Source organism: Ctenopharyngodon idella, chromosome 18 (assembly GCF_019924925.1).
Source record: "Ctenopharyngodon idella isolate HZGC_01 chromosome 18, HZGC01, whole genome shotgun sequence".
Classification (NCBI taxonomy): Eukaryota; Metazoa; Chordata; class Actinopteri; order Cypriniformes; family Xenocyprididae; genus Ctenopharyngodon; species Ctenopharyngodon idella.
Window position 1 is genome coordinate 22,124,258 of NC_067237.1, and position 27,567 is coordinate 22,151,824.

Genomic DNA, 27,567 nt, shown 5'->3' on the forward strand with positions numbered 1-27,567 from the left:
AACCCATGACCTTGCATTGGAATATGGTGCAGGAGTCATAAGAATGTGTTTTGATACTTTAAGATTCAATTGGTATTGACACAAATTTCACAATTCGATTAGATTTAAAAACTTGCAATTCAGTTCCAATTTCGATTAAATTTGATTCAATATTGATTAGTTGGGAATGGGATATGTATCAGTTACAGTACATGACAATTTCTCAAGGAAAAAAATATCTCTAACTAATGCTGTAAACTAGCTACAGGGAACTCTTGGTACATAGCTATACTATTAACGGCTAAAATTAACTGCTTTGTAGGCTACTTATATTTTAAATGACACACAAGGAAGTTTTTATAATAATAACATTATAATAACTTTTTAATTACATTTTTTATACTCTTATTTTATGTAATGTTTAAATACAAACATTTAAATAGTGGCTGTCATAAAAACATGACTGATTTATTTAAACATACATTAAATAGAACAGGTTAAGTAAAAGTGCAATGAATATGCAATATAGTGCATATAGTCTATAGATTTTTTCTAGCTAACTAACAAGTTTATGGTTACTGAATGTCTTTCCTGAGGAAAATGCAATGTTACGTGACATTTGTCTACAAGCTGATTTATTGACGTCTTTCTGCTGTTGAAACACTGATTAAACAATTACATGAGACATGATACGGATTTCGGTAAGTTGTACTGTATCTTTCAACATACCTTCTGATGTTCATTCATGTTTATTGCATGCTGTAACTAGTAGTTAAGCAGAAGAGATGATTTGTTCACATGCCGCTCTGCTGCTTCGCTTGAAATTTGAAAAGCTGAGACTTCGTTTCATATAAAAAGTTTCAGCACAATGCTTATTGCGATTTATTGGATGGGATACAAAGCTTTGTTCATTCATCAGCTGAAAACTGCATAGACCAAAAATCGATTCTTTTAATAATCAGGGATTTAATAATCGATATCGGTTCATCAAAATGAGAATTGATTTATATTGAGAAATTGATATTTTGAACCCAACCAGAACCCGATCCATTACAAAAAAAAAAAAAAAAAAAAAAGGAAATCTAATTGGGATAATGTTGACAAAGTTTTCATTTTGTTTTATTGATATTGATTTATTTTTATAAATTTTTTAATGCTTTTTATGAAATCTAAGGGCATATTCCTCTGTTGTTGATACAAAGCATGACTTTTCAGTGATCTTTTTTTGCTTGAAATGTAGAAGAGCACGATGGCGTGGGTTATTAAAAGTGTCATTCCTGAGCAGTGAGAGCTTGCAGGCAGGTGAGTTTGGTTCAGATTCAACAGGAGATGGGAAAAGGCATGTAGTCATTTAAAAGGCTTCAGGTGTGGCTGGCGCTCCTCACACCCGGCTGCAAGAATGTCAGCCCGCGGGCGGAATGGGCTGCTTTGGAATTTGCCTTCAAGCTGCTGGTCTGAAGTTGTTTCGCAGCTTCCAAACACACACTGAGGATAAAACACTGTGGAATGGCATATGCATGATTTTATTTGTTTTTATTTAATTTCTTAATTTAATTTTAACCAAAGACAAAAGGAGATGTTTAGCAGAATGTCAAAGCAGCTGTCCCTGTATGGAAAAGAGCAACGTGGACATTCTGCAAAACAATTTCAATTGTCTTTGTTCAGGGTTGGAATGACATGAGGGGGAGTAAATGATTAATTTCTGGCAAAAATACCCTTTAAGCAAGATCTGTGTTAGACAAATGTACACAGTGTAATCTGACTTTGTGGTGTCAAAAGTTAGCTAATTTCTCTCGATAAGTATCTTTGATTGATGGATCACACTCCCCCCCCCTCTCTCTCTCTCTCTCTCTCTCTCTCTCTCTCTCTCGCTCTCTCTCTCTCTCTCTCTCGTTCTCTCTCTGATCCTGTACTCTGGTAGCAGCCTGTTGTTAGCAGGTCTCGTTTATGTGAGATGGATTGAACTGACATTGATCCTGTTGTTGAATTTCTCTTTCACCACCTGTTTCTATTTCTATTATAGACAGATAACAAATGACTTACTGCTGATTGAAAACTACCAGTTCTATATATAAAAGAATGAATGATTCCACTGTACATGTGGCGTGTGAGACTATCCGTTCATTGTTGAACCGTTGTTGTTTATTAGCACCTGACGAGGATTTTTCACAAGGTGTGACTGCAGATGGTTTGTTTTCTTAACATGGCTCGGTGCCAGTGTAAACCATGATAAATTTGATCAACTGTGACTTCATTGTTTACTGTAGGAATTATAGTCAGCATTGACAAACAAGAGGAGTTCATACAAGGCTCAGCAATAATGATGACCCGGTGACCTGAGGCTTGTTCTGTGTTGTAATTACCTCTTGGGTATGTTGATATAGTTTTTATGCCTTACAAACAAACCTTTGATTTGTGACGCATTGAGCATTGTTGTGAATTGAACATTGTTAAGCTGGCTCACTTTTTTGTCAGTTGAAATTGTTAGAATTGCGAATTTGTGATGGTCTTGGAAGCATTGGGTAGATTTTGTTTAAAATGACAAATTAATTTGTAATACACATTTATTATTATTAATAAAAATTGTTTAAAAAATGATATAAATCATTTAAATATATTTATCTTATTTATCTATATTAATTATTAATTAATTAATACATTTTCCAAAGAAAACATGTATAATGTGTAAAAATTGATTGTAAATAAATATAATTTTTTAAAAATATTAATATGTATTTTTTAGATTTAAAAATATGAATATTAATAGTAAATATTGGTATATGTAAATATTTTTAACATACATTACACTGTAAAAAAAAAAAATATTTCAATGCTATCACTTTTTTTTTCTTTTGTCAAATCAACTTCAATAATTAATGTGGTTCAGATAACTTAATATTTTGAGTTTCTGTTGATTTAAACCAATCGCCTTCATTGTATTAACTCAAATTTTTAATTTCAATGAACTTACTTTAAGTTAAACCAACAATTCTTTTTTACAGTGTATAAAACATTTTTGCTAGTTATAGTTGTTGTAGTTGTTGTTGTTGTTGTTGGGCTACTGAAAATATTGCTTGGCCAAGTACAAATATGAGCTACTAACCTAAAAAATTTCAGAAAAGTCCTTGAGCCCTGGCACTGCAATCACTGAAGACCTGTTTGATGGAATATAATCAATCTTTTTAGTTCTAACTCAAAGCCTGTCATTTAGCTCATATTTGACAAGGAGGGTTTAGGTGTGGTTATTCCAGCTGGATAATTTGTTGGAAAATTCAGCTGTGGTACTGCTGATGAGCCAAGCCGTGGACGAAAGACACGTGCTGCTGCTTGTGCTTTCAGGTAGTTCCCTGTATTCTATTAAGGCAGACAGAGCCCTTTGTTTGTATGTGGTTTCCACATGCACGCCCATCTGACAATCAACTGCGTCATTATTTGTGCTGGTGGGATACATGAAGCTCAGTGCGAACAGACCTGTGAATGCGCCCCGCCTCTTCTCTGTGCATTTTACAGAAATGTAAAGAATACAGGAAGATCCTTTTTCAGACACCCTATTAAAAGAGCTCTTGTAAGCGAGCTGTGTGTATGTATGGGTGGATGGATGTGTATGTGTGTGCCTGTTCAGTTAAGCCATTGATTGCAAAGCATGAATGAATCCGTAGATGCTTCAGGCAGTGAGCAGTGTTCAGGCTTTCAACGGACTCCCAGAGGAGATGCTGGTCTGCTTTAAAGTGAGTGCGGCTAAACAGTCACAGCAAGACACACAAACACTCACACATGCTCTGATGCTCTGGTCTTATTCCGCTATGGAGTAGGGCTGGGCGATAAAGCTGAAATAAATAAATAACTATATAGTGTGTGTATATATATATATATATATATATATATATATATATATATATATATATGTATAATATATATATATATATATATATATATATATATGTATAATATATATATATATATATGTAAGTGTGTGTGTGTTTGATTGTGTGTGTATGAGCAATATCACACAAGTAGCCATGTTGAGTCCCTCCAGTAATGTTAAGTCCCTCCTTTGAAACTCATTGTATTTTGTACAGTATTATTGAGAGAGGGAGAGAGAGAGAGATCGCCTGAGCGAGCATTACCTGTGTCTGATATAACATTCATTCTTCAGGTCGATGTCCATAATATTATATCCATTAAAAAAATCCGTTTGAATGTCCGCTGAGGAAAGCATCTTTGTATTTGTCTTTTTTACAGTTATAACAAAGTCCCTTTCAATTTAAAAGTCTCTTGCGACTGACTCAATCATTCACTTATAAAGTTTGCCACCATCTAATGGAGTATTAATGTAACTTTCACTCAATTCATATTACGCACTAATGGACCCTTTCTCAATAGCAAATACAACATATTATTTATATAAAATAATATTTATTGAACAACAATATTTAAATTAACAACAATAGCCATTATAAATGACAATAAGAAATAAACACAATTGTACAATTCAGTCAAACGTACAAAAGCAGTGCTCTACAGGATGTAAGTTAAATATAGCTTTAATATTACATTATTAAATTTAACATAGCCCAATTCGATTTGCTCAGGAAAAAGTAATAGATTAATAAGACCAAATATTGCCTGTTTTAAGCACTGGCCGAGATGAAGCTGTTCTCGGCGGGTACACGAGCACTAAACAGCCACTGACGGCCTGGAGCTTGCATCTCCAAAAACTTCTCAAGCAAATTGTAAAATAGGCGTTATGATTAAATATGAATCGCATATTTCAGGTCTAAACAGCTACATTCTCGCCTAAAAAAAAAATAAATAAAAATACAGTTCATGGTAAAACAAGTGTAGTATTTGTAAAAAATAAAAAATAAAAATACGGTGGAGTTGCTCGGCTGCCATGACAGTCGCTTCAAGCGGAGTGATACAAGAAAAGGTAGGAGTGCTGTTATCACTAGAATATCGAAGGGCTCTCAGCCAATCAGATTCGAGATCCAAAAAGAACTGGTGTGTGTGTGTGTGTGTGTGTGTGTGTGTGTGTGTGTGTGTGTGTGTGTGTGTGTGTGTGTGTACATATACATACACACACACACACACACAATTCTTTCTGGATCTCGAATCTGATTGGCTATATATTTATACACACACAACAATTCTTATATACATGCATACATTTGTATGTATTTGTGTTTTAAGTATATATATGTATATATATATATATATAACAAATAACAATTCTAAGTGATGAGGCAAATTAATCGCTGAATCGATTCACAAAAATGAATTGAACTTACCAACTAAACAGTGTTTTTGCTACTGAAGTTTAAATCAAATAAATATTGATTTATTTGTTTGTTTAATTTATAGGATACTTTCCATATTTTATGTTGTATGAGCAGTATGTTCTTGTGTAGTCAGCTTGATTAATCTTCTGAACTTTTTGTACAGTCTGATCATGATGTAGTGATCCAAAGAGGCTGCACAAGGATCTCCGTTAAGAATCATTTTTGTTTGTTACGTGCCTATTTGTTAGTTCATCGGGGATGGGCATAAACCATATCCTCTGGGGGATCTGTGTTTGTTTGTCATAAATACCTCCACGTCGTTCTGAGTCACAGGCGTTTTTCTTTACTACTTATTGTTCGTTTCTGTATAATGATACAGTGTAGTTGCCTGAAGCATCGCTCTCGCGCTCCTTCTGTTTCTGTGATGCCAGAGAGTGTCTCTGGCCCCCGTCTGGTTGAACCCAGTACTGCTCCTCTCCCATCAAGCTGAGTGTGTGTGAGGTCTCAGTCTACAGGGAGACAAAGGGCATATTTTTCAGTTTGGAGGCCCTGCAGTGGGCTGGAGCTCAGTGGTGCTGCATTGCCTTGTCATTGTCACAGTTGAGAGAGAGAAGGGAACCGGGGGCTGGGGTGGAGAGGAGGGGAGTGGGGGGAAGGGGGGTCACTTCATGCTTTTTCAGTGCTCCTATGTTTCCCCTAGCTGTGTTCGTGGCACAACATTGCACAATGGGGGCTTTTGTTTGTTGGGGGGGTGGAAGCGGAGGCTATTCTGTTTCAATCATTTCTGGAAGTCCTGTGTTTGCGACGTGGTGGGGGCTTAATGCTTTCCTGTGGCTGTCTGTTGTTCCCTCTCTCTCCTTTTATTCAGTCTTTCTCTCTTTTTAGCCTCTCTCCATCTCTCTTGCTTCATCTCCCTTTCAGTCTTTATGTTGCTTCTCACTTGTCTGCCTCCTCCTTGCCTTAAAGGGATAGTTCTCCTAAAATTAAGATTCTGTCATCATTTACTCAGTCTCATGCCATTCCAAACCTGTATGAGTTTCTTTATTCTGTGAACAGAATAGTAGGAATTTTGAAGACCGTGTTCGTTGCTCTATTAATGGGAACTGGAGCTTTCAAACTTCAAAAAAGGCCAATATAACTCTGTATTGGCCTGTTTAACTTTATATATTTCAAGAATTCTCAAGTCATACAATAAATTTTGTGTAAGTAATAGAGAATCAGACTAAAGCGCAAAGTATACTTTGGTTTTTGCACCAAATGCATAGTATACCATTTGATGTTGAGGTGTTCAACACATGCGCATTAAAAAGTTTCATCTTTGTCCATATAATGTCTGAAGAGAAATAGCGCAGACTGAGCAATAAAAATGTGTTCATACTCATTTAAACTAGAGTCTCTTAAAGTGCCTTGTACAAATGCGCTTCCGCCAGACCGGCTTTCAACTTATGGAAAAAACTTAACTGACGTTGCGTAAGCATTTTGAACTGTGAAAGGCCTTACACTCTTCGTACATTGAATACAAAAGCCGGTCTGGCGGAAGCTAGTTATTTTATTTTATAACGTATTAAATATGGATATTTTTCTTACACAAACGCATCGCTTCACTTCAGAAGGCCTTTATTAACCCCCCGTGGAGTACGTTTATGATGGATGGATGCACTTTTTTGAGCTTCAAACAGGTGGTTTCCGTGCACTGCCATTATAAAGCTTGGGAGCATCAGGGTGATTATTAATATAACTCCAATTGTATTCATCTTAAAGAAGAAAGTCATATACACCTAGGATGCCTTGAGAGTGAGTAAATCATGGGGTAATTTTCTTTTAAAAGTGAACTAATCCTTTAAGACAATGTACGGATCCAATATACTGTTACACATGCGTTTTCTTTCTCAACTGTTTACATTCACTTAAGGCATAACCGACTGTTTACAAGGATATTTACCAAAATGCTGTTTTAACATTTTTGTGTGTAGGCCATTTGATAATTTAGGCGCGTATCCAAAGCCCATTTGCTTATGCACGTTCCACTCCATCTCAGAGCGCGTGCGCAGAAAGCCACCTGGGGAACAATGTCTCTTTCGCACAGATTCGCAGCTTAATTTGCTTTTAATGACACTGATTAATATCAGGCACGTCCCACAGTTTATAAACAGTACACTGCATTTTACAACACTCACTTATTCGGCTGATTTGGATGTTAAGTTTAGCTTTTAGGGAGGAAAGAAAGCACACTGCAATGTTGTAGCGACACAATAATTGTTTTCCCTCAATTATCTTGTTTCCATAATCGTTGGAAGCCAAAATCGAAAATCAATTATGATTAATCACCCTAGTATGTGTGTATTCTGGACATGAGACGCAGAGTGAACTGAAGAGGTGAGTTGGCCATCTGCCTTGCTCTGCTTTTTCACATACAGCTCCCGCCCCCTACGATCAGCCACGTGCTTCTAACCCCTTGATTCCTCCTGTCGTGCTCTGAGCACATTTCACCTCTTCCTTACGCAGAGCTCTCGCAAAATCTCCCCCTTAATCTGACTAAGGGCTAATCTGTTTTGGGATGGGGGGGCCAGACGAGGCTTACAGCCACCAGACTGGCTGACTCGCTCTGTCAAACACCCGCCTTCCCTCCATCCATCCATCTATCCATCATCCTGCCGGCACTGCCAGACAAGAGACACCTGTCTGCTACAGAGATCAATGCTGCCAGCGGTGGAGGCCTGTCTAAATCATCCAATGATCACCTCTCTCTCTCCCTGTGCATGTCACACTGTAGTTGTTGGTGTATTTGAATGATTTTGGTAAAGAAGAAACTGTATCCTAAAGTATATGATTTGATTTCTGCTGTTTATTAAGTTTGCCTTTCAATTTCCCTTGTGTCTTGTGGTTTATGGCCCCTGCACTGGCTCTGACATGAGAATGAGTGAGAAAGCGAGAGAGCTATTAAGAGAGAGAGAAGTAAACAAATTCTGAAAAGAGGAGGTGAAACAGGAGAATAGAATAATGATGTCACTGTCAGCCAATGAGAAGCGCGCACCATAGAGCATTTAAGGGCTGTCAGCTGTCCTGTTCCATCCTCATCACAGTACACACACAGTGACTATGTTTGGAATGGAATACTGCACAATATACACTGCATACTATTAAAAAAATAAATAAATACAATTTAAAACTGTGATATATTTATGCAATGTTAACCATTTCCAACAAGTACACTCTAAAAAATGCTGGGTTGAAAACAACCCAAGTTGGGTTGAAAATGGACAAACCCAGCAATTGGGTTATTTTAACCCAACTATTGTTTAAAAATTACTATATGGCTGGCTTAAAAAAAAACCCAAAATAGGTTGGAAATTAAAAATCAGACACACAATCACTAGAGGCAACAGTAAAAATCAAAGAGTGAACATTTATTAATAAGCCATTCAATAAATGTTTATTGTTAAGTTTAATGAATAATAATTAATTAATAAATGTTAATTTCCAACATACTTTGGGTTCATTTTAAGCAAGCAATATTCCATTCTCTCATATTCTCTCTGTTGTTTTGATTCAGGCACTATTTTGAAGTTGTTTCTTTCTCGTCAGTTTAAACAGTCCCTCTGCATCAGTGTTACAAGTAGATGTGAGAGGAAATGGCCATTGTCAGTGTCAGTACTTATAACATTTGATTTCCCTGCAGAGCACAAGTCCTAAAACTACATGCCTAAATTATGAATTGTACTTTTGCTGTAACAATTTGAGAACAATTCAGTTTCAGATATTGAATCTGAAATGTTAAAGCTCGATTTAATAATTTAATGGGGCAAACATGCTGTGAATAAGCCGTCCCTTTGAGGAGACACATATTGACTGATGAGGACTGAACGGGATGTGTTCAGCAGATTTGGTGAGAGGGTTGACATACAGTGTGATTCATACAGACCATAAACACTACCTTTTTTTTCACACTCAGCTGCACATGTGTAACTGCATTGCCTTATTTAGCCATGAAGTTAATGAGGACAATCTATTACAAGGATCATTGTTTACCACAGTAAAACAGCTGCTTAGTGTAATCAAATCTTTTTAATCCCAACTGTAAGCCTTATGGTGTAGTTCACAGTCCTCCGTAACAACAGGGGGCAATAACAGAGTATTGCAATCACAGCTTCCCTGCTGTTTATGTTGGTTTGTGTGCGGATGAATCTCGCATAATTAATTTCAGCCCATAATCAAAAGGGAAAAAAGGAAGACAAATAAGTTTTGCATTGTGACTTAAAATTCATGACAATTAATTTCTCTTATCTTATCTTTATTTTTAAGTATTCATACATCATTGTAGTTTAGAACTGCCTTCTATTTTGATTAAAAAAAAAAAAAAAAAAAGTAAATTGCAAAAAAAAAAAAAAAAAAAATCTTAAAGGCTTTGTTTTCTACATCCAAAGATAATTTCTTATTTTTTCCATTGATTCTTCAGGTAAAATTGTCATTCAAATAAGTATAGTCCTTACCAGAGATAACTGTTTGACCTTTTTACACCCATAAGCATTTATGAATATTAGCTCTACCTTTATCTTTGATATTTTAGTGTCTGTGACATGAACACATTTTGGCCTAATGAAAGTTTGTTATGTGGTGAAATAAGATCGCTGTGTCGGCTTTCAAGTGAAATTGGGCCTGTGGCGTTTTGGCTCTGGGTTTGAACCCATGGTTCTGTGTCCCACTTATCAATAAAGACAGAATCTCATCAGTCCATTTCACATGAAAGCACAGAAAAACAAAGCTCTGAAAGGAAGAGGGGAGGTCGAGCTTGCTCAGCTCACTAAAGCCAGCTGCTGCCTCTGAGGGTGATTGTGCCGCGGGTCTTGTCCCTCTCTGAGAACAAAAACGGGCCACACACACAACCTCTCTGCTCCTCTCCCAAAATAAATAAAGGAGCAGAGGAGTCTGTATATATGTGTGTGTGGTGCCAGATGATGAATAAGTAGCCACCAGTCGCCCTCTTGAAGTCGGGGATGCTAGCCAGAGCAGCAGCGGAGGCACGCACACTATGCAACGACCCAAAACTAGACACGGCAAGGCAGAGGCAAGGAGCACCACAGAGAAATGTAGCAGTCTGTCAGGATGTTTTTCTTGAGGAAAAGAAACAGAGACTGCAAAGGATGTTTAAGTGTTCACACATTTTGCTTATTTTATTGTAAAGTAAATCTACCAAAAAAAAAAAAGTATTGCTTTAAAAACAAATATGTTTGTTAAAGGTAGGGTAGGCAGTTTCATAGCTAGCTAGCTTTGAAATAATAAGATCCCACCCCCTCCCTTCAGAGCGCTCTCCAAAGCCACGCCTCCTCCAAAACACATGAACGCGTACAGCCAGAGCAGAGTCTGCAAAGCTTCATGAGAGATGGCATTAAATTACATAGCACATAACATTACAATAATAATGAACGTAAATAACATAGAGTGCTGACTTTTACCATCTGACTGCTACAGATTAATTTTGGCGTCGATGGCGTTGCCATAGAAATGCATAAATCCTTTCAGTTCTTTCAGTTTTTCCCCTCCGTTTGGCCTAAAACACTGTTCATGGTCATCCAGTTTTGGATGTTTTTTCAGATTTTCCATTGCGGCGTTCTCTCCGTGTTTACGATTTATTGCAGCCTTTAGCTGCTGCTTACAACACGCTGGATCCTTCACTGGAAATGTTTATTCTTTGAATTCTTGGACCCGTTAACAATACAAGTCGACTTTATGACTAAAAGTTTGCTAAGAAGTATTTCCTACTAAAGCAAGTGGGTATTTGACTCTGATAAGCGTATCCATAGGTGGGAGTGGCCTTGGACGGCAACATGCCCAGTGCATTATGGGTGTTTAAGTTTTCCTACCTATTTGTACCTACCTAATTCCTACCTACCGATTGTTTTCTCTAGTCAGGTTTCACCGATTTCAATTTTTTTTCGCCTTTCTACTATAGGCATATAGACTTTATTGAAAGCCCATTTTACCAGCGGTGAAGTATATCTTTAATAGTCCCCGTGAACCGGAAGTTGCAAACGACTTTTCTCCAGTGTTGTGACGTATTTCCAAGTGAAACGGAATATTGAATAGAGGGCAGGGTTTTACCTTAGCGCTCCTCCTCTCCATCTCTCGCTCATAGCAGACTAACAGTCGGAGGGGAGTGGTTTAAGCATTTTCAACCCAAGCCGTCAAACTGACGTCATCAGAGAAGGAACGCAATACAATAAAACATTTTAAACACAATAATTTAAAAACACTATTAAATGTCTTTATCAAATCTCAAAATGAATATCCGTTTTTCATACTGTAGTTTATAAAATGCTACAAGTTCTCTTGTAGCATTTAAAATGATTGATTTTAGTTTTTGTTATATTTTTAAATTTATTTAGACAAAAAAAAATACTATTTATTTTAATAATATCAGCCAGTTATTGGTTATTGGCTATCGTCATCAATTAAACCAAAACTGAAATGTAAAGCAAATTTTAAAGTAGTATTAAAATAAAAACTCATGTGAAAATGCAAAACAATAATAATCTAATAAAATCTGGCCTTTGGTCCTTCTTAACATTTAACAAATCTCTCCCCTTTTGATTTTCACTCTTTTGCATATTCCCCCATGCTTGTGCACATTACATGCACTCTGACATCCACAAACCGTTTAACGCAATTTGGAGATTTGCTATCCACCATCTGTCAGATTAGCAGGTTGCTAATGACCTTGTCAGTTTTTGAGGGTAAAGCTGCTGCATCATTTAATCTAGGTTCAAGGAAGAGCCTAGTATATGACTGCCGCCGACATCCGCTTTAAACGTCGGGCCAAATATTTATGCGCTCAACGCTGGATTACTGTCTCCTTCAAGTAAACATAAAATGTAGATGTGGCATTTTGACTCCAGATGTTGTGCTAGAAAAGTGTGTATGTTTGCCCTGCCAGGATGAAAAGTGTGCCAGCGGTGTTGAAGTTGTTCCGCAAAGCTATTGATGACTGTCTGCAGAAACAGGACTTGACAGAAGCGATCCGTTGAACTCAAAGACTCCTGATTGAGCCTGAGAGAAGACAAGACTCTTGCTGTGCACATGAGAGAGTGTGTGTGTGCCTTTTAACAGAATAGTGCACTCAATAATAAAAATCTTGTCATTTATTCACTCCTCATGTTGTTACAAACCTGAAAGACTTAGTTTTGTCCATAGAACACAAAATCAGAAGTGTATCGGAATGTTCACGCTGCTCTTTTCCATACAATGAAAGTGAATAATGAATTAATGGAGTTACATGTTTAACGCTCACAGGTGATTCCGCATTTTGCATTGTAATGTTTACGCACACCCGTAGCAGGTATTTTGGTGCGTATAAGTTGTGTGTGTGTTTCTGTATGAGAGTGTGTTGATTTGTGAAGTGAGTCCGTGGCTCCGGGACAGCGGTGGGGTATTTTCTAACCCCCCATCAGCCAGGCAGCAAGCAGGCGCAGGGCTGCCAGGAAACACAGCACATTTAATGAAGCAGATCTGGGAAGTCAAGTATTTTTAGCAAACTCTTGCGCTGAGAGGAAACACCTCCAAAAGCAGTGGAAAACCAAAATAAAACTTCTCGCCTCCCCCTCTTTCTGAATCAGCCAGACTGTGGTGGCCCATGTCTGTTCGATTTTCGAGAACTGCCTGGATTGTAGGAGCCTAGCGTGACGCTGGCACTGAACACAGTCTGGGTGTGTGTTTGTATAAAACTTCATAGACTAGAGCTGTACTTAAAGAAAGAGAGATTGGCTGTCTGGGTAAGTCCAAAGAGTATATTATTTTTTATTTTAATTATTTAATTTTTTTATGTTTATTTTATATTATTATGTTTTTATTTTTAAATTATTTATCACTTAAATATATATGTATTTAAATTTTATTTATAAATTTGTATTTTTTATTTTTTTATTTAGATCTAATGAAATAAATGTTAATTTTGATTATCTTAAAATCTTAACTTTTCACTCCTTGTTATAGACCTTATTCAGAGCAGTGCCATGGCAGGAATGAAAGAAAGGCTGTGAGGGATGGACTTACTGTGTTTTCAATGGCATCCGCTGTATAAAGCTCCTAGATCACTTATAATTTTCCACAGCTCATGTTGTCTGGAGTTTTTTGTCTACTGAGATTTCTTGGAAAGATATTTTTGCAGTGTTTCATCGGCAGAACAATCCAAAAACACATTAAATAACAGTGCAACCCACTGAAGAGACGTTTGTCTATCCCTCAAAGCCTCGCTTTCATTCCCGTTAAAAATCACAGATGGTGCTACTGTGAATAAGGTCTATGTAGACAATTTTTTTTTTTTTTTTAAATTTGTCTCAGACTTCAGATTTTGCCCCTGTTGTGTAGTCTTGTAAAATCCTTTGTGTTGTGTTGCCCGTGTTGTGTTTAAAGGTGCATTGAGTGATTTCTGGTAAAAAGCTGTTGATGTGTGAAATGACCAAATCAAACACGCCCCTACCCAAAAGGATCACACCCCTATCTTGATACCTCCGCCCCCACATTCACGTACACGCTATGCAATGGGAATCTGCTGTGTCTGCCACCCGAGGGTATGATGTCATCAATAAGTGAAAGCTATGATAATTCAGGTTGAATGTCTAATTGTTATCTAGCTCCTCTACTCTTCATTGGCAAAGTCATACCTTCCATCTCAAAAAACAAGCACAGATTTCATGAGCAGCACCCTACGTAACACGATAGTCCAAGTAACTAATATATTACAAATGTTACATGATTTAAAGGTGGGGTAAGCCATATTTCAAAAACACTGTTTGGAAGTTAGTCGGACCGACACCAACAACAAACTTGTAGCCAATCAGCATTAGGGGTGCGTATGACGGTCGAGGAGACAGAACGAGCAAGAGGGAGATTTGAAGAAAGACAGCAGAAAGAGAGATTAGACAATACAAAAGAAATTAAAAGAATATCACTGGAATGAAGGTTTATGACTGGGCAAGGGCTTTAGGGCACGCGTTAATATTAGAAAAGTTTTCCAGCGCTGGAAAGAGCTAAGCGGGAAGACACGGACGCTTCTTTGATTCTGTTTTCACACGTGAGTAACAATGTCTGGAGCTGCTGTGCTGTTGGCGACTAACAACAAACTCTTGTTTGTATTTACTCTTGTGTACTGTACGTTAATTTTTTGTGCTTCCTTGTCGTTCGTTCATCATCTGCACTTTATTTTTAATAAAGCATTATTTTGTTGCGCATCAGCTGTTATAAACAGACATACACTCTCACATTGCGTGTGTAACAGTGGCCGGCTAGTGAGAGTTGTGCTGGTAAACCACTGCGCACTCACGACCGCTAGAGAATGCGGTGTTTGGCGTCATCGATCGGGGATCGAGGCCGACTTGGAGCAGGGTGGTTAGGATTGGAGGGTGCATTTTGGAGGCGGAGTTATGAAGAAAGGGGTGTGTTTGTTTGGATTGATTTCAAATATCAACAATGTCCAACAGCATTTTTGAAATATCGCTTACCCCACCTTTAATGGGTTGTAGCGATCACTAAGAGGGGAACCAAAAAAAGAAACCCCATATATTAGGAGTATGTGATCTCACTTTTCAGACACACTTTGGGAGCTGATGCTTGAAACGGGTGGTGGAGGAGGTTTAGACGTTCCAGGCGAAGATGACACACAAGTAAATTCAAGCAAAACACAGCATATCTTAGCTCTGGGAAACACAGTAAAACTAACGTTACTCATGTATTGAGAAGAAATAAAGCGTCCATTTTAAGGCATTCCCGCTCCTTATGCTCATCCTGTGCGCTGAGCTCTCTTTCCTCCCCCATCACGAGTGGACACGCCCCTTACTGCTGATTGGCTACAAGTATTATGTTTTGGAGCTCAGTCTGATCCACTTTTCAACAGCGTTTTTCAAAAGTCGCTTACTGCACCTTTAAGTAGTCAATTATGGTGAGAATGAAAGTTTTGCTTTGTCATAAGGGGCAGGTCTTTTCCATAACAAATTTTCATACAATTTTGTGACGATGAATTTTATCCCATATATGGAGTTACTTCCTTCAAAATTTGGGTGTATGTTTTACAACACTGCGTCATTTTCTGTAGATGAACAAGTGTAAGCCGTTTGTGTAAGCTAGATGGCGGGAGAGAGAATGTTGGGATTGCCAATACAGACAAATTAATGACTCCCACATTTCTTCAAACCCAGGGATATTAGACACACATCTTGTTTTGTCTGTTTCTTTTGAAGAAACAGATGGCATCAAACTCCAGTAACCTGTTTGCAGAGGCATGTGTGCGTCTATTGGTTTTACCCGCCTAGGTCATGAGCCTTGTGGGATTGAGTGGAGGAAACATCCACCTCTCTATGTGTACTGTTGTGGTTATGCCGAGTGTCTAGAATGATCCCAAGTGGGATTGTGTTTCCGGATAAGGATGTGGCTTTATGGAGCCAGGGGTCCGACCGCAGGTCTGCTTGGGGTCCTGTGGCAGTGGAGAGTAAGGTTAACAGTCTGCTCCTCAGAGCGCTGTCAGTGGTAACCTGAGAGTGCTTGAGTGCACATGCTTATTCACACGTAAGCACTCAATGGGACTCGCACATACATGTGTGCAATCATACTCGATATATTGGACATTTCTCTCGCATTTATACATGCCTTTGGAACGAGTCTGATTATATTTATGGTAATACTTTAGTTTAGGGTCCAATTCTTACTATTAACTAGTTGCTTATTAGCATGCATATTACTAGGATATTGGCTGTTTATTAGTACTTATAAAGCACATATTAATGCCTTATTCTGCATGACCATATTCTACATCCCAATACCTAAACTTAAGATATTCCTTACTAACTATTAATAATTAGGAATTTACTGAAGCAAAAGTCATAGTTAATAGTGAAAATTGGACCCATATCTAAAATGTGACCACATTTAAGTATTCATTTATGTTAAAATGATCTCTAAAATTCCTGTGATCTATCATCAAATGCTAAATCATAAAAGAACAGAAGCGTCTTTTAAAAACAAAATAATAATAACAATGACAAATAAAAATGAGTTTCTTTTGGTTTAAAGTAAAATAAAAGTCCAAAACAAAAGTAAAAACTATATTTAGCTGCTTTGTCAAAGTTAGAACATATAATCTTTTCCCATTGTTTTTGTTTTAAATATTAATTATAAGGAATTATTATAATAATAATTGTTCATTATAATTATTAAATAGTATAATTGTTTAAAACTAACGTAAAATAAATTTAAATAGTAGTAATTATATTTAATTATAATAAATATTATAATTGGTTATAATTAACATACCATAATTATTTGTTTTAGAAATAGTCATTTTTTTCTAAAATATATATTTTTAGATGTCATTATGATATATGTTTGTATATTTGTCCAAATCATAAAAACACTAGTCACTTTTGTTCGATGTTTAGTCTTCGACAACATTTCATCAAACAAGCACAGCTTAGCTGTTGGCTGGCTGGAAAAAGTGCATATGTAATTACCATGGTTACAGCACCCCCTCACTCTCCCCGCACCAGGGAGGACTTGTTTACCACTTTTCTACTTCAGTCAATGACATGCCAATCATTGTGGACCTCCCCCTCTGGTCTCCAATTGGTCCAACTGTTCACCTCCTAGTCCCGCCCCTTCAGGACTTACTATCAAAACACAAAATGAGGTAGTATGTTGTGCAAGTGCAAACATCAGGCTTTTTATAGTTATTATTAGTTATAACAACAATGATGCACATTGTTAGGACTATTATATTATATTATATTATATGCAATATTATATATGCAATCATACAATTTTTCATTCAAATAATTTTAGGTATTCTGTAAAATTTTTTCATCATTTACTCACCATAATGTTGTTCCAAATCCATAAGAACAAAAATGGAGACAAAAATAAAGATACTTTTAATATTCTCATCATTTTTGTCCATCCATTCATGAAAGTTATGTAATCAATGTGTAAAAAAGTACTTTGTAAAAGTAATCCATATAAATGAGGGTAAATGATGCATCAAAATTAGTATTATTATTTTTATGATTTACGTTTTATTTTAATCTCAGTCTAGATCTGGATATTGAAATGAATAGTTGCAGCCTGTGTAAACATCCCAGTACTTGTTAACACGTCCATCTGCAACTTGCATGATTTGAAAATTACTGTTAATAATGATGCAAGTCTGTGAATCTTTTATTGCAAAAGGTGTAATGATCCCAGACACATTTGTTGCCTCAGTAAGGGCATCTGTCTGCGTTATTGTGCTCTCCCTCAGTGGATTTGTTTTGCACCATAGAGGGGACTTTCGGCAGTCTGCCTGCACTGGGGCCTCTCACTGGGTCACGTTATCCCAAATCTAAGAATACAAACATATCTCAGCCATCCATGCCTGCATGTACCTCGACTCTGCAGCAGCACCAGAAGCGAGATCTTCCTCCAGATGCATGTATTTGTTATTTAGGCATACAGTTTAGCTTGTTGTGGAATTCAAGAAGGGTTAGCCTTTTTTTCCCCCTCATGCGCATGTGCTATAGCACTGTGACGCACAAGCGTTTTTTTTTCCAGCTTCAGCGAACACTATTGAAGCACATTAGATTGTGAGCCAAGAAGCACATGATGCATTAATAAAAAAAAAAGCCTGCCATTGTTAAAACAAAACAATAAATTGTGTCTGCACCAATGAAGCAATCATATAATTCAAGCAAAATACCTCACATTGATTTTTTTTTTTTTTTTTTATTCCATCAGTGTCCTGAAATGTGTTTTTGTGGCTGGTGCCAAGCCCAAGAGGATTAACATTCTGCTCTGAGATTACCCGTTTTGAACATTCTAGTTATTCTTCACATAGCCCACTGAGTTAAGACCCTAAGACAGAACGGCATCCAAGTGTGTCAGTGGTTTCGTCCAGGGATAATAACACTGTTTTTACCGCATTCCTCTTAAATGATTGCGTCAATCCAGAAGATTTTTCATTTAACCTTTTATATAATCGGCTCCTATGTCATTTCAATTGCTCCTTTGGAAGTCATTGTAGCTGTTTGGAGCGCCGCAGTGGCAGTGTATATGTGGTCATTCGGCTTTCCGAGACAGAGAGGAGAAGGGAGGGCTGGTCAGCTCACTGCAGAGCTGGTCAGCAAGCGGTTGTCTCCCTCATGACTGCTCAAAGGAGCAGACAGGGTCAGTCACATCAGGACCGTCATGCCACAAGGCCTTGTGCAAGTAAACAGGCCAGATAATGTGTAACCTTTACATTTAGAGAGTTGTTTCTGTGGCATTAAATGCATTTGTGTTTTGATCCACTGTCAACTTCCTTGTTAGGTAATGCAACGTTCTTGTGAAGTAGTAGAAACCCACCATGCCTGACATAGCAAAGCGTTGAGCTTAGTAGTGTGGAAATAGGTGCGGCATTCCCACCAACTATAAATAAAAGATCCTATCTTTGGTTTACCACAGGAAAATGAAGTAATGTACTTATTGTGATGCTGCATTTTTATTTTTATTATTTGTTCTTCAGTGAGCCCTAACAGTCTTCCTTTCCTGCAGAAGTCATGCATGTCTGAAATATTTCCTCACTGAGGAATCACTGTAGGTGTGGGATGGAAGAGCAGTTTGCTTGGGGTGCCCCCTTTTGGTGGCTTTCCAAATAATGAATAACTTCCTGCTTCCACTCACTACGATTGTGTATGTAAAAGGATTAGAGAGCACTAGCGAGCCAGGAATGCTTATGTTTAGGCTTTTTAGCTTGAGCGTAATTCAATTCTCAGGTAGTTAGAGGACCATGAGATATTTAAGGAGACGTGAGTGAGTTGGTTAGGGTTGGAATTAGAGCTGGAAAGTGTACTGCTATTAATAGTCTATAAAAGGGCCATGTGGCTATTTAAGGAAATGCAGTTCTCATTAACAGCTCCACGCTATTCTTGTTTTTTTGATAGTATGATAGAATATTGCTAATACTAGATTTATAGGATTATGATTATTAAAAGTTGAGCAGTTTTTCACATTATCTTGTGCTTTTTTTTTTTTCCCAGATATAAATGTGCACTTTAATGTGATGATACCATCTAACTTGCATATGGACACACGCAAAGTTTTTGACTTTTACGCAGAGTTGTGATGAAATATAGGGACAGATCTTTTCTTCTGTATTGTGACATTTGAGTAACAGATTATAGAAAAAAAAAAAAAAAAAAAGTAGGGCGGGGGTTTTGGTCCCATACATCGATTGTTGATTGGATTTTTGAAATGTGAGCATTGCTTGCATTCAAAAATGAATGCAAGCTTGCAGTCGTTTGTGGAGGGAAAGGGTTTAAGTGGAATAAATATGGATGAATCTATATATAAGATCATAATAAGATCTATAACATGCATTAACAAAATAGGCAATTTTTTAGTCACATTTGCAACCATTTCAGTCACAGTCTGGAGCCCTATATTACTCTGAATGGCCCCGCCCACCGTGGAATCTTATTGGTTCACAATTTTGCTTCTCATAACTGTCTATTAAACATAAAAAAAATCTTCTGTTTTCTGTGATTGTGTCATGCAGTGCAGCAGTTTTGTGAATAAACACATTACTTGTCAACTTCAGATACAGGCTAAATATTTTTTTTTACTGTTTTGCATCTGGCGAAATGGTTTTGAAAGGTTTTCACAACAGTTTGTTGTTTTTCTGGTCCCACTTTATATTAAGTGGCCTTAACTACTGTGTACTTACATTTAAATTAATCATTTGATACAATGCACTTATTGTGTACATACATGTTTTTACATTGTACTTATATTTTAAAAACACCCTCATGTAATTACATATGTAATTAATTTCTGTAATTACATTTATAATTACACTGTTGAACCATCCCTTACACCTTACCCCTTCCCTTAAACCTACCCATACCACCAAAGCTTTCCCTAACCTTACCCATATCCAACCTTAATAGCAGAAAAAGTGTTTTGCAATTCAATATGAACCCAATAAGTACATTGTACTTATTTTTTTAAGTAAGTACATAGTAGTTAAGGCCACCTAATATGAAGTGGGACCGTTTTTCTTTCACTGAACTTAGGAATTAAACTAAGGAATGTACTAGTAATTTCTGCAGGGTGGCTTATGATGTGGCAGAATGTGCTGAAGAATGCTAAGCATCTCAACTGGCAGGAGTAGGAAAAGTGTCTCCACCCAGGCCAATTAAGTCCTTACTGATGTTTGTTTCACTGTGGAGAGTCGAGAATGTGTAAAATCACGTCCGAGTGCTGTGGGATCTCTTCATTGTAACTGTTTTCATTTGTAAGCCAATAGGCAACTAAGCAAACATACACTGTGATGGTAATGAGGACAGATGCGGTATGATTAGCATGTCTCAGAGAGGTTTTTGTTTAAGTAAAAATACAAAACAAAAAAGATAGTGTCTTTGCTGGGGTGGGAGTGGTGAAGGTCGTGCAGAGGGGACAAACTTCTTCGCGGGCGAAATCCAGTTATTTCAATAGGAATTTGTAATTTCGCATGAGGGCGAAAGTTTTTCCCACCCAGATTTTGTCCATGAAATTTCACCAAAATGTCGCGAATGTGGCTGCAACTTTACTTCCAGTTTTGCGCCATAGCTGTACCTCTAGAAGAAAATAAAGTGGTGGATATTTAGCAGAGTAGACGGCATGCAATTAGCATCAGGTGGTCCTCATCGAGCGCTGCCTGCGTCGTGCCTCTTCTCTTGACCCACCCACTCTTGTTATGAGCTTGGACGCGTAGGCTAGCCAGTAGGGCTAGGATGTTGATGATTTAAGGGGATGTGTAAGCTCCATCCTCTGAAATCCTGCTCATACTAACTAAATGTGTGTCATGAGCCATATTCATTTCACAAACAAACAAAACTGTTATGATTTCCCTGTAATGTCGTACTGCATGATGTGAGATCATAAATAAAAGGGGAAAATCCCATGTAGACGTTTCTTTGGCTGTGCCCTCTGAGCTGCTAGGCGGAGCGCCAGGAGTCTGTTGCCGGGCGACCAGAAGTGCTGTGCCATGTGGCTTAGTTGCCTCCTCATGTTGAGATGATGGCGCTGGCTGCCTAGTTAGTGCTTGGAGTCCCACCTCGGGTGGCAACCCACCCAGACGGACCTTTTAAGGGTATCTGCACATATGCTTTTCCTAGACCTGCTGTCAGATTCCTGGATTAGAGTTCCCATTTCACTAGTTTTTTTTTTTGTGTAAAAAGGTTACAATATATGAATGTACCTCTGAAGGGAACTGACTGTCTGATGTTTGATGACATTTTCTTTGCATCTTGCCTCCATTAATTGCCTAATTACGTTTATAATGTTTATAAGTGCAGCGCTGCTTTGTGTACAGGGGTAACCGCTGTATTTCTGCTTTTCCGTAAGCACCCCATACTGTCAGAGTGAATTTGCATTTTCATTCAGCCTGTCTTCTGTTTGATCAGACTATTGTGAAAGAAATATATAGAATTAAATAATTAATATTATTAAATAAAACGTATAATTTTGACTAATCCCTTTTCTTAAAAAATGGCTAAAAGGTTTGTCATTTTATAAACTGTTTTTGTCAAAACCTGTATTATTTGAGCTAAGTTGTTTAAATAGTTTTCACTGTGATTTTATGTTTTGGATGTTACCATAGACGTTGGAATTGTTTTAAAACCATGTTGCTACAGTTTTTTTCTAATATCAGAATTTCTACTGCTGATTCTGATATTTTTTTTTTATAGAAGAATTTAAAGAGAACCAATGTTTGTTTTTGTATTATTAAATACAGTAGGCTATATCTAAAAATATCTCCTTTTTTTTTTTTTTTTTTTTTTTTTAATCTGTCGTGAGTTTGCCGTTTGAGTACCTAACATTGTTTTCAAGAGGTGTTTAATTACTTTTCAACACAACCAGACAATTTTGAATGATTTTTACCTGGCAGAACAATATAATGTGCTAAACATTCCCGCTTGAATATAATAAAGACTGCTGAGGCTGTTTTTTATTTTTGGTTGTAAGCAACCCAGATCACCTTAGCAATGCCCTAGCAACCACCTAGCAACTATCCACAATTCGTAGCAATTGTTACTTGGCTGTTGATCAGAGACAAACTATCAGCTCTCCTCTTCTCTTGTACTTTTTCCCACCCTTTCTCTCTCTGTCTTATATTACCAACAGTCTCCTATTGCTTGCTCAACACAAGTGATTGCATTGGAATGCTTATTGATCCCACATATGTCAACAGTATGCTAGGATCCCTTGACTCTCCTTAGCAAACAAGTGTGTACAATATGGCTTGTTGTTGAAAACTTAATTTAAACCACGCTCCTATTTTTCATCCTTTTTTGCGCAGCATAAAAGTGACTTTCTCACGCTTTTAACAGAAGCTGGTCTCTGATGGAAGTAGGCACATGGAGCATTTGGGGTTACATCATGATGTCAGTAACCTTTCCACAATGGAACTGATTTGTTTGTCAAGAACTGATTACAGAGAGCCTCCAAACAGTCCCATTTGTTTGTATGAAACTACAGTTCAAAGGCATTGTTTGAAAGGACAACGAACATGTTAAGACTAAATGTAGACAAAATTACAAGGATTTCAATAAAAAAAATTGTTTATGCCATGTACAATACCTCTGAATATCAATCAATCAGTCTTGTTTTACTTTCCCAGGCATAATGCATTGCTGTGTGTTGCATGTGTTAGTACAGTGGGAAGAATTATGCTGTCCGTCACATGGACATTTACATTTTAGAAACAATATTGCTAATTCCTCTGTCTATTTTTGTTCACCATAATAGTTCAAATCAAAGTAAAAAAAAAAAAAAAAAAAATCAACCGTTGCATCTCTCAACAACACACATAAGTTATATTTCATTCCTGAGTGAATCAGTTCCAAAATAATTGGCTGGGTGAGTGATTCACTGACTGTTTGTTTTGCTCTTGAATGAATCAGTTCAGTGAATGATTCTATGACATGCTAATAAAGACAATGGCTGCGTTTAAGTACATTCTTTTATGCCCTTCCCTCGCTAACTTCCCTCCATCTTGTTCACTCACATGTAGATCATTGCTTACGTTGCACAAGTGCCCACTACTGGCGGAACCCTTGAAATGTGTTTAATGGAACGCCCTAAGCCCTTGATCACTGGAATCTGCAGTGGAGCTTATTTATTATCTAGTTTTTTTTCCTTATGAATTTGTTTTACGCACCATTTTATAGGCCTGTATATATGCTTAGGAATTTGGAGAAAATATTAAAAAATTAGAAAAAAATTTTTTTTTGGAGAAAACTAAAAAAAAAGACACTTGCCACTTATCGCCACCTACTGGCATAAGGATGGAACATACAGAAAGAGTCAGAAAAATCCTCCAACACACAAATGCATAAAATGACAGTCTACACAGGCAAGCAGAGCGATGCAAACACTGAAAAGTCCCAATGCTGTCGGACTGTATATCAGCACTCTTGGAATGCCGCATCGCCAATCAAATCTGAGGACTGTTGTATAACTGTTAGCTGGTGTTTCTCATCATGACACATTCCAGCTCAGTTAAAGCCCACCACAGATGGACCGTGGCTTCTCGTTGGGCCCGGCCTCACTAGATGCTTCCCAAGCTAATAGTCCAAACTGCGGTCCATCTGCTAGCTAGACATTTTGGCTTCATTTCTCGCTCTACTCTTCCTCTCCCCCTCCTTCCTACCCTCTAAATTCCCTCAACAGTATCTAACAGTAATAATATTTAGCTGTAGTGAGTCCAGAGCTGCAGTTTACTAACAAGGCTGGCACACAGCAACGCCAGGCCCTGCACAAACACCCTGCATCCTGACTTCACACAGGGCTTCCTCCTCCTCCGTGCCCCATTTCATAACCATCCTCAGCCATTTTTATTTTACAGTCAACTAATCCTAATGCTAGCTCCCATCTTACTCCAGAACACACACAAAGACACATACAGAGATGAATAAAACACAGACAGGAACATAAATGGTCTCTGATTGCTTAATAAATAAACTCATTTTATAGTAATATTCAAATTCAACTTTTAAGCCTCAGAAGAACCTCACGAATATTTTTACCTCCGTTCAATTGATTTACAGTGTTGCCTTTTATAACAGCAACTGACATTTTTCTCTATCTTTATGCTTTTCTTTACTAGTGTGTCCAAAGAAGTGTGAGAAGAGGGCATGCACGGATGAGGGCGAGTGCTGTCACCCCCAGTGCCTGGGCAGCTGCACTGAACCAGACGATGATAAGGCATGTGCCGCCTGCCAGCATTACTTTCACGAGGACCGCTGCGTTGAGGCCTGCCCACCGGGCACCTACAAGTTTGAAGGCTGGCGCTGCATCACCATGGACATGTGTGCCCGTGTTCACCTACCCAGTGAGGTCGACTTCGTCATCCACAACGGAGAGTGTATGCCAGAATGCCCGCCCGGATTCACCCGAAATGAGACTCAGAGGTATGCTGCCAGATCTGGATGTAGGGTTGCCTCATTAAACACGTGTCAAAAGTGTTTCTTTAGGCTTTTGCAGTATTATTAAACTAAAACTATTCAAAATTATTATAAAGCCAAACATTTAAATAAAGCTGAAATAAAATCTAAATAATACAGTAGATGAAAATTTTAAAAATTTGAAATGTTTCTTTAGTGATTAACTGAAATAAAGTGAGTTGACGTTGAAACAAAAATAAATAGAAATAGAATTAAAAAAATAAAAAACAATGAAAATGACAAAAGCATGTTTGTGTACCACCTTGTCATTTGATGTTCTACTTAATAAGAAATAAAGAGAAATGAGTAACTTTCTTTCCCTTTTAGGAAACGAAAAATGAGAATTAAACTTTGAATTATTTTATTTATTTATTTATTTTTTGTTCATGGGTAAAAAATGAGTTTCCTCTTTTAATATTTGCTTCTGCTTTAATAGTCTGCTTTGCACAGGGTGTGACCACATTACAGATAATGAGCTCAGACGAGAAAGACTGTACCTCTCGTTGGTTTTTATACGGATTACATAACAAGAGAATATTTGTTTTTGATTTAAATCGTTTCATTTAAAAGTAGGCATTTCAAGCTATCTATAGACATGTTTGTCATATCGGTCGCAAATAGACGCTGAGTTTAGGACGTGCTCCAGAAAGAAGTTCATGGAGACCGAGACGGCAGACAGCGCACCCTGTTTGTTTTCTTTATTTGACAAAATCATTTTGCTGTTATTGTGAGTTTACACAAATAAAAGTAGCTTACAGTTTCAAATGATGTATTACTCTTATCTGTATGACAAAAATGACAGAGTATTTCAAGTTCTTTCCGCTGTTATTAGGGAAAAAATAATGAAAGATCAAGCTTAATTCTCATTTTTCCATTTTTTAAAACTGTTTCTCATTTCTCTTTAAGTGAATAGTAAACTCTCACTCTTTTTAATTAAAAAAATCAAATGACCAGAAGGTACACAAACCCACGCACATAATAAAATTACTAAACATAAACTAAAATAAAAATGAAAACTGAATGTATAAATACTTTAATAATGAATACTAAAATAGTATATAAATAATACTAAAATGATACTAAATACTAATACTTTTTCTTTCTGTATCGCAAATTAATATTATTATTTTTTAATAAAACGTTTTTTTTGGGGGGCAAATTTGGGTTTATAACTACACATTGTTATCATAAAAAAAAGTTATTGTGAATAAATTTATTACCAAAATTTTTTTTTTAACTGTACGTTTTAAAATAAACAACCAGTCACAAATAACACAACAACAGCTGATGGTCCTTTTTGAGTCAGAAGTGACTTGTGGTTCAGTGAGTGAGTCAGATGTTAATTCAGTAACTGCTCCAAATTATTTATTGAGTTATTTGATTGATTCCAAATGATTCCAAATAATTTGACATGGCCCCCTGGAATAATTCTGATTGGTTGATCACAGCATTCTGTGGTAAACTATTTTTGTGTAATGACTGCCGTCAGGGTTTATTTTGTGATAATTATTTGCTAAGCAATGTGATTGGCGAGATTAGATGAAATGTTCTTCTTGAACTTTAATTTATAAATCCATAATGCTTAAATGGGAAATATTACCACAGAATCGGTCCTAAACATAAGCCCTGCCTGTTATTGTAGGTTCAGGTGCCATTATTAACAGCAAGTCTGCCATTAAGCATTATTCTGCCATTAAGATGGATGTGCTGATTTGAAGGTTTAGATTGAGATTTATGATCTTCAATATTCAGAATCCAGGCCTGTTCACTTTCAGGTAGTATGTACAGTGCTGGAACCGTTTCTTGAGGGGGAAAAAAGTGTTTATATATAGATATATGTGTTTATACTGGGTAAAGGAGATTGTAATTACCACACCTTGGACTTTACTTGGACACCTGCACTTTTCAAGTAAAATATTAACAGAAAAACACTTCATTTACTTTTCCATGTAACTTTTTAGATGTTGAGCCTTTAAACTGAACAGACCTGGTTTTGCCTCACTGCTGATTTAATGATCCTCCTTTCACATAAAAATCAGGGTTCAAGCGAGGACTCTGTTAAGCGCATGAAGCCTCATAAAGCAGTGACCTTGTGTTTGTCAAAAACAAGCCTTAAATATACTTCATGTTTTGGTGAGACACAATAATCCTGTCACGTTTCACTGGTGTTTGCCTGTTTGGAGTCTGTGTGTGTGGCTGGAACCTGTCCTTGACACTTACTCTCCCTTCTCCCTCTCTCTCCCACCTGCAGTATGTTTTGTAGTGCGTGTGACGGACTGTGTGATAAGGTCTGCGAAACTAAAACAATCGACTCAGTGGATGCTGCTCAGTCCCTGCAGGGCTGCACGGTCATCAAAGGCAACCTGCACATCAACATCCGGCGGGGCAGTAAGTACCCTCGCTCTAACCCTCTTCTCCCACAATCCCCAGTGATAAGGGCAGAGTTTCTCATTTCTAGAAGAATGACACGAATGACATGAACATTCCCACAGTCATGGAATACCTGGAATTATTAGAGAATATTAAAAGTGTGATTTTCAGCATGGGAATATAATGAAAATTAGAAAAATATTAGACTTTTTTTTATAGTATTTTTTGTTGTTGTTGCGCTCTGCTCTAAACTATTTAATCTGCTAGATGTTTAAAAACTTTTTTATAAAATTATACAAGTTTTAATTGGGTTTTCCCCCAAAACATCCCTTTGTTTGTGTGTATATATATATATATATATATATATATATATATATATATATATATATATATATATATATATATACACACACACACACACACATTATAATTTAAAACATGTATATTAATTAAAATGTATA

General features: G+C 37.1%; 1 protein-coding gene across 2 annotated transcripts in view; it reads left to right on the forward strand.

The window, feature by feature from the left end:
• The window catches only part of igf1ra (insulin-like growth factor 1a receptor), a 113,493-nt gene that overhangs the window by 58,483 nt on the left and 27,443 nt on the right, over positions 1-27,567 (forward strand). For both annotated transcript variants that reach the window (XM_051871460.1, XM_051871459.1), the window contains exons 3-4: positions 24,400-24,703; positions 26,988-27,124. In XM_051871460.1, the coding sequence (XP_051727420.1) occupies positions 24,400-24,703; positions 26,988-27,124 (441 nt within the window). The remainder of the gene's footprint in view (positions 1-24,399; positions 24,704-26,987; positions 27,125-27,567) is intronic.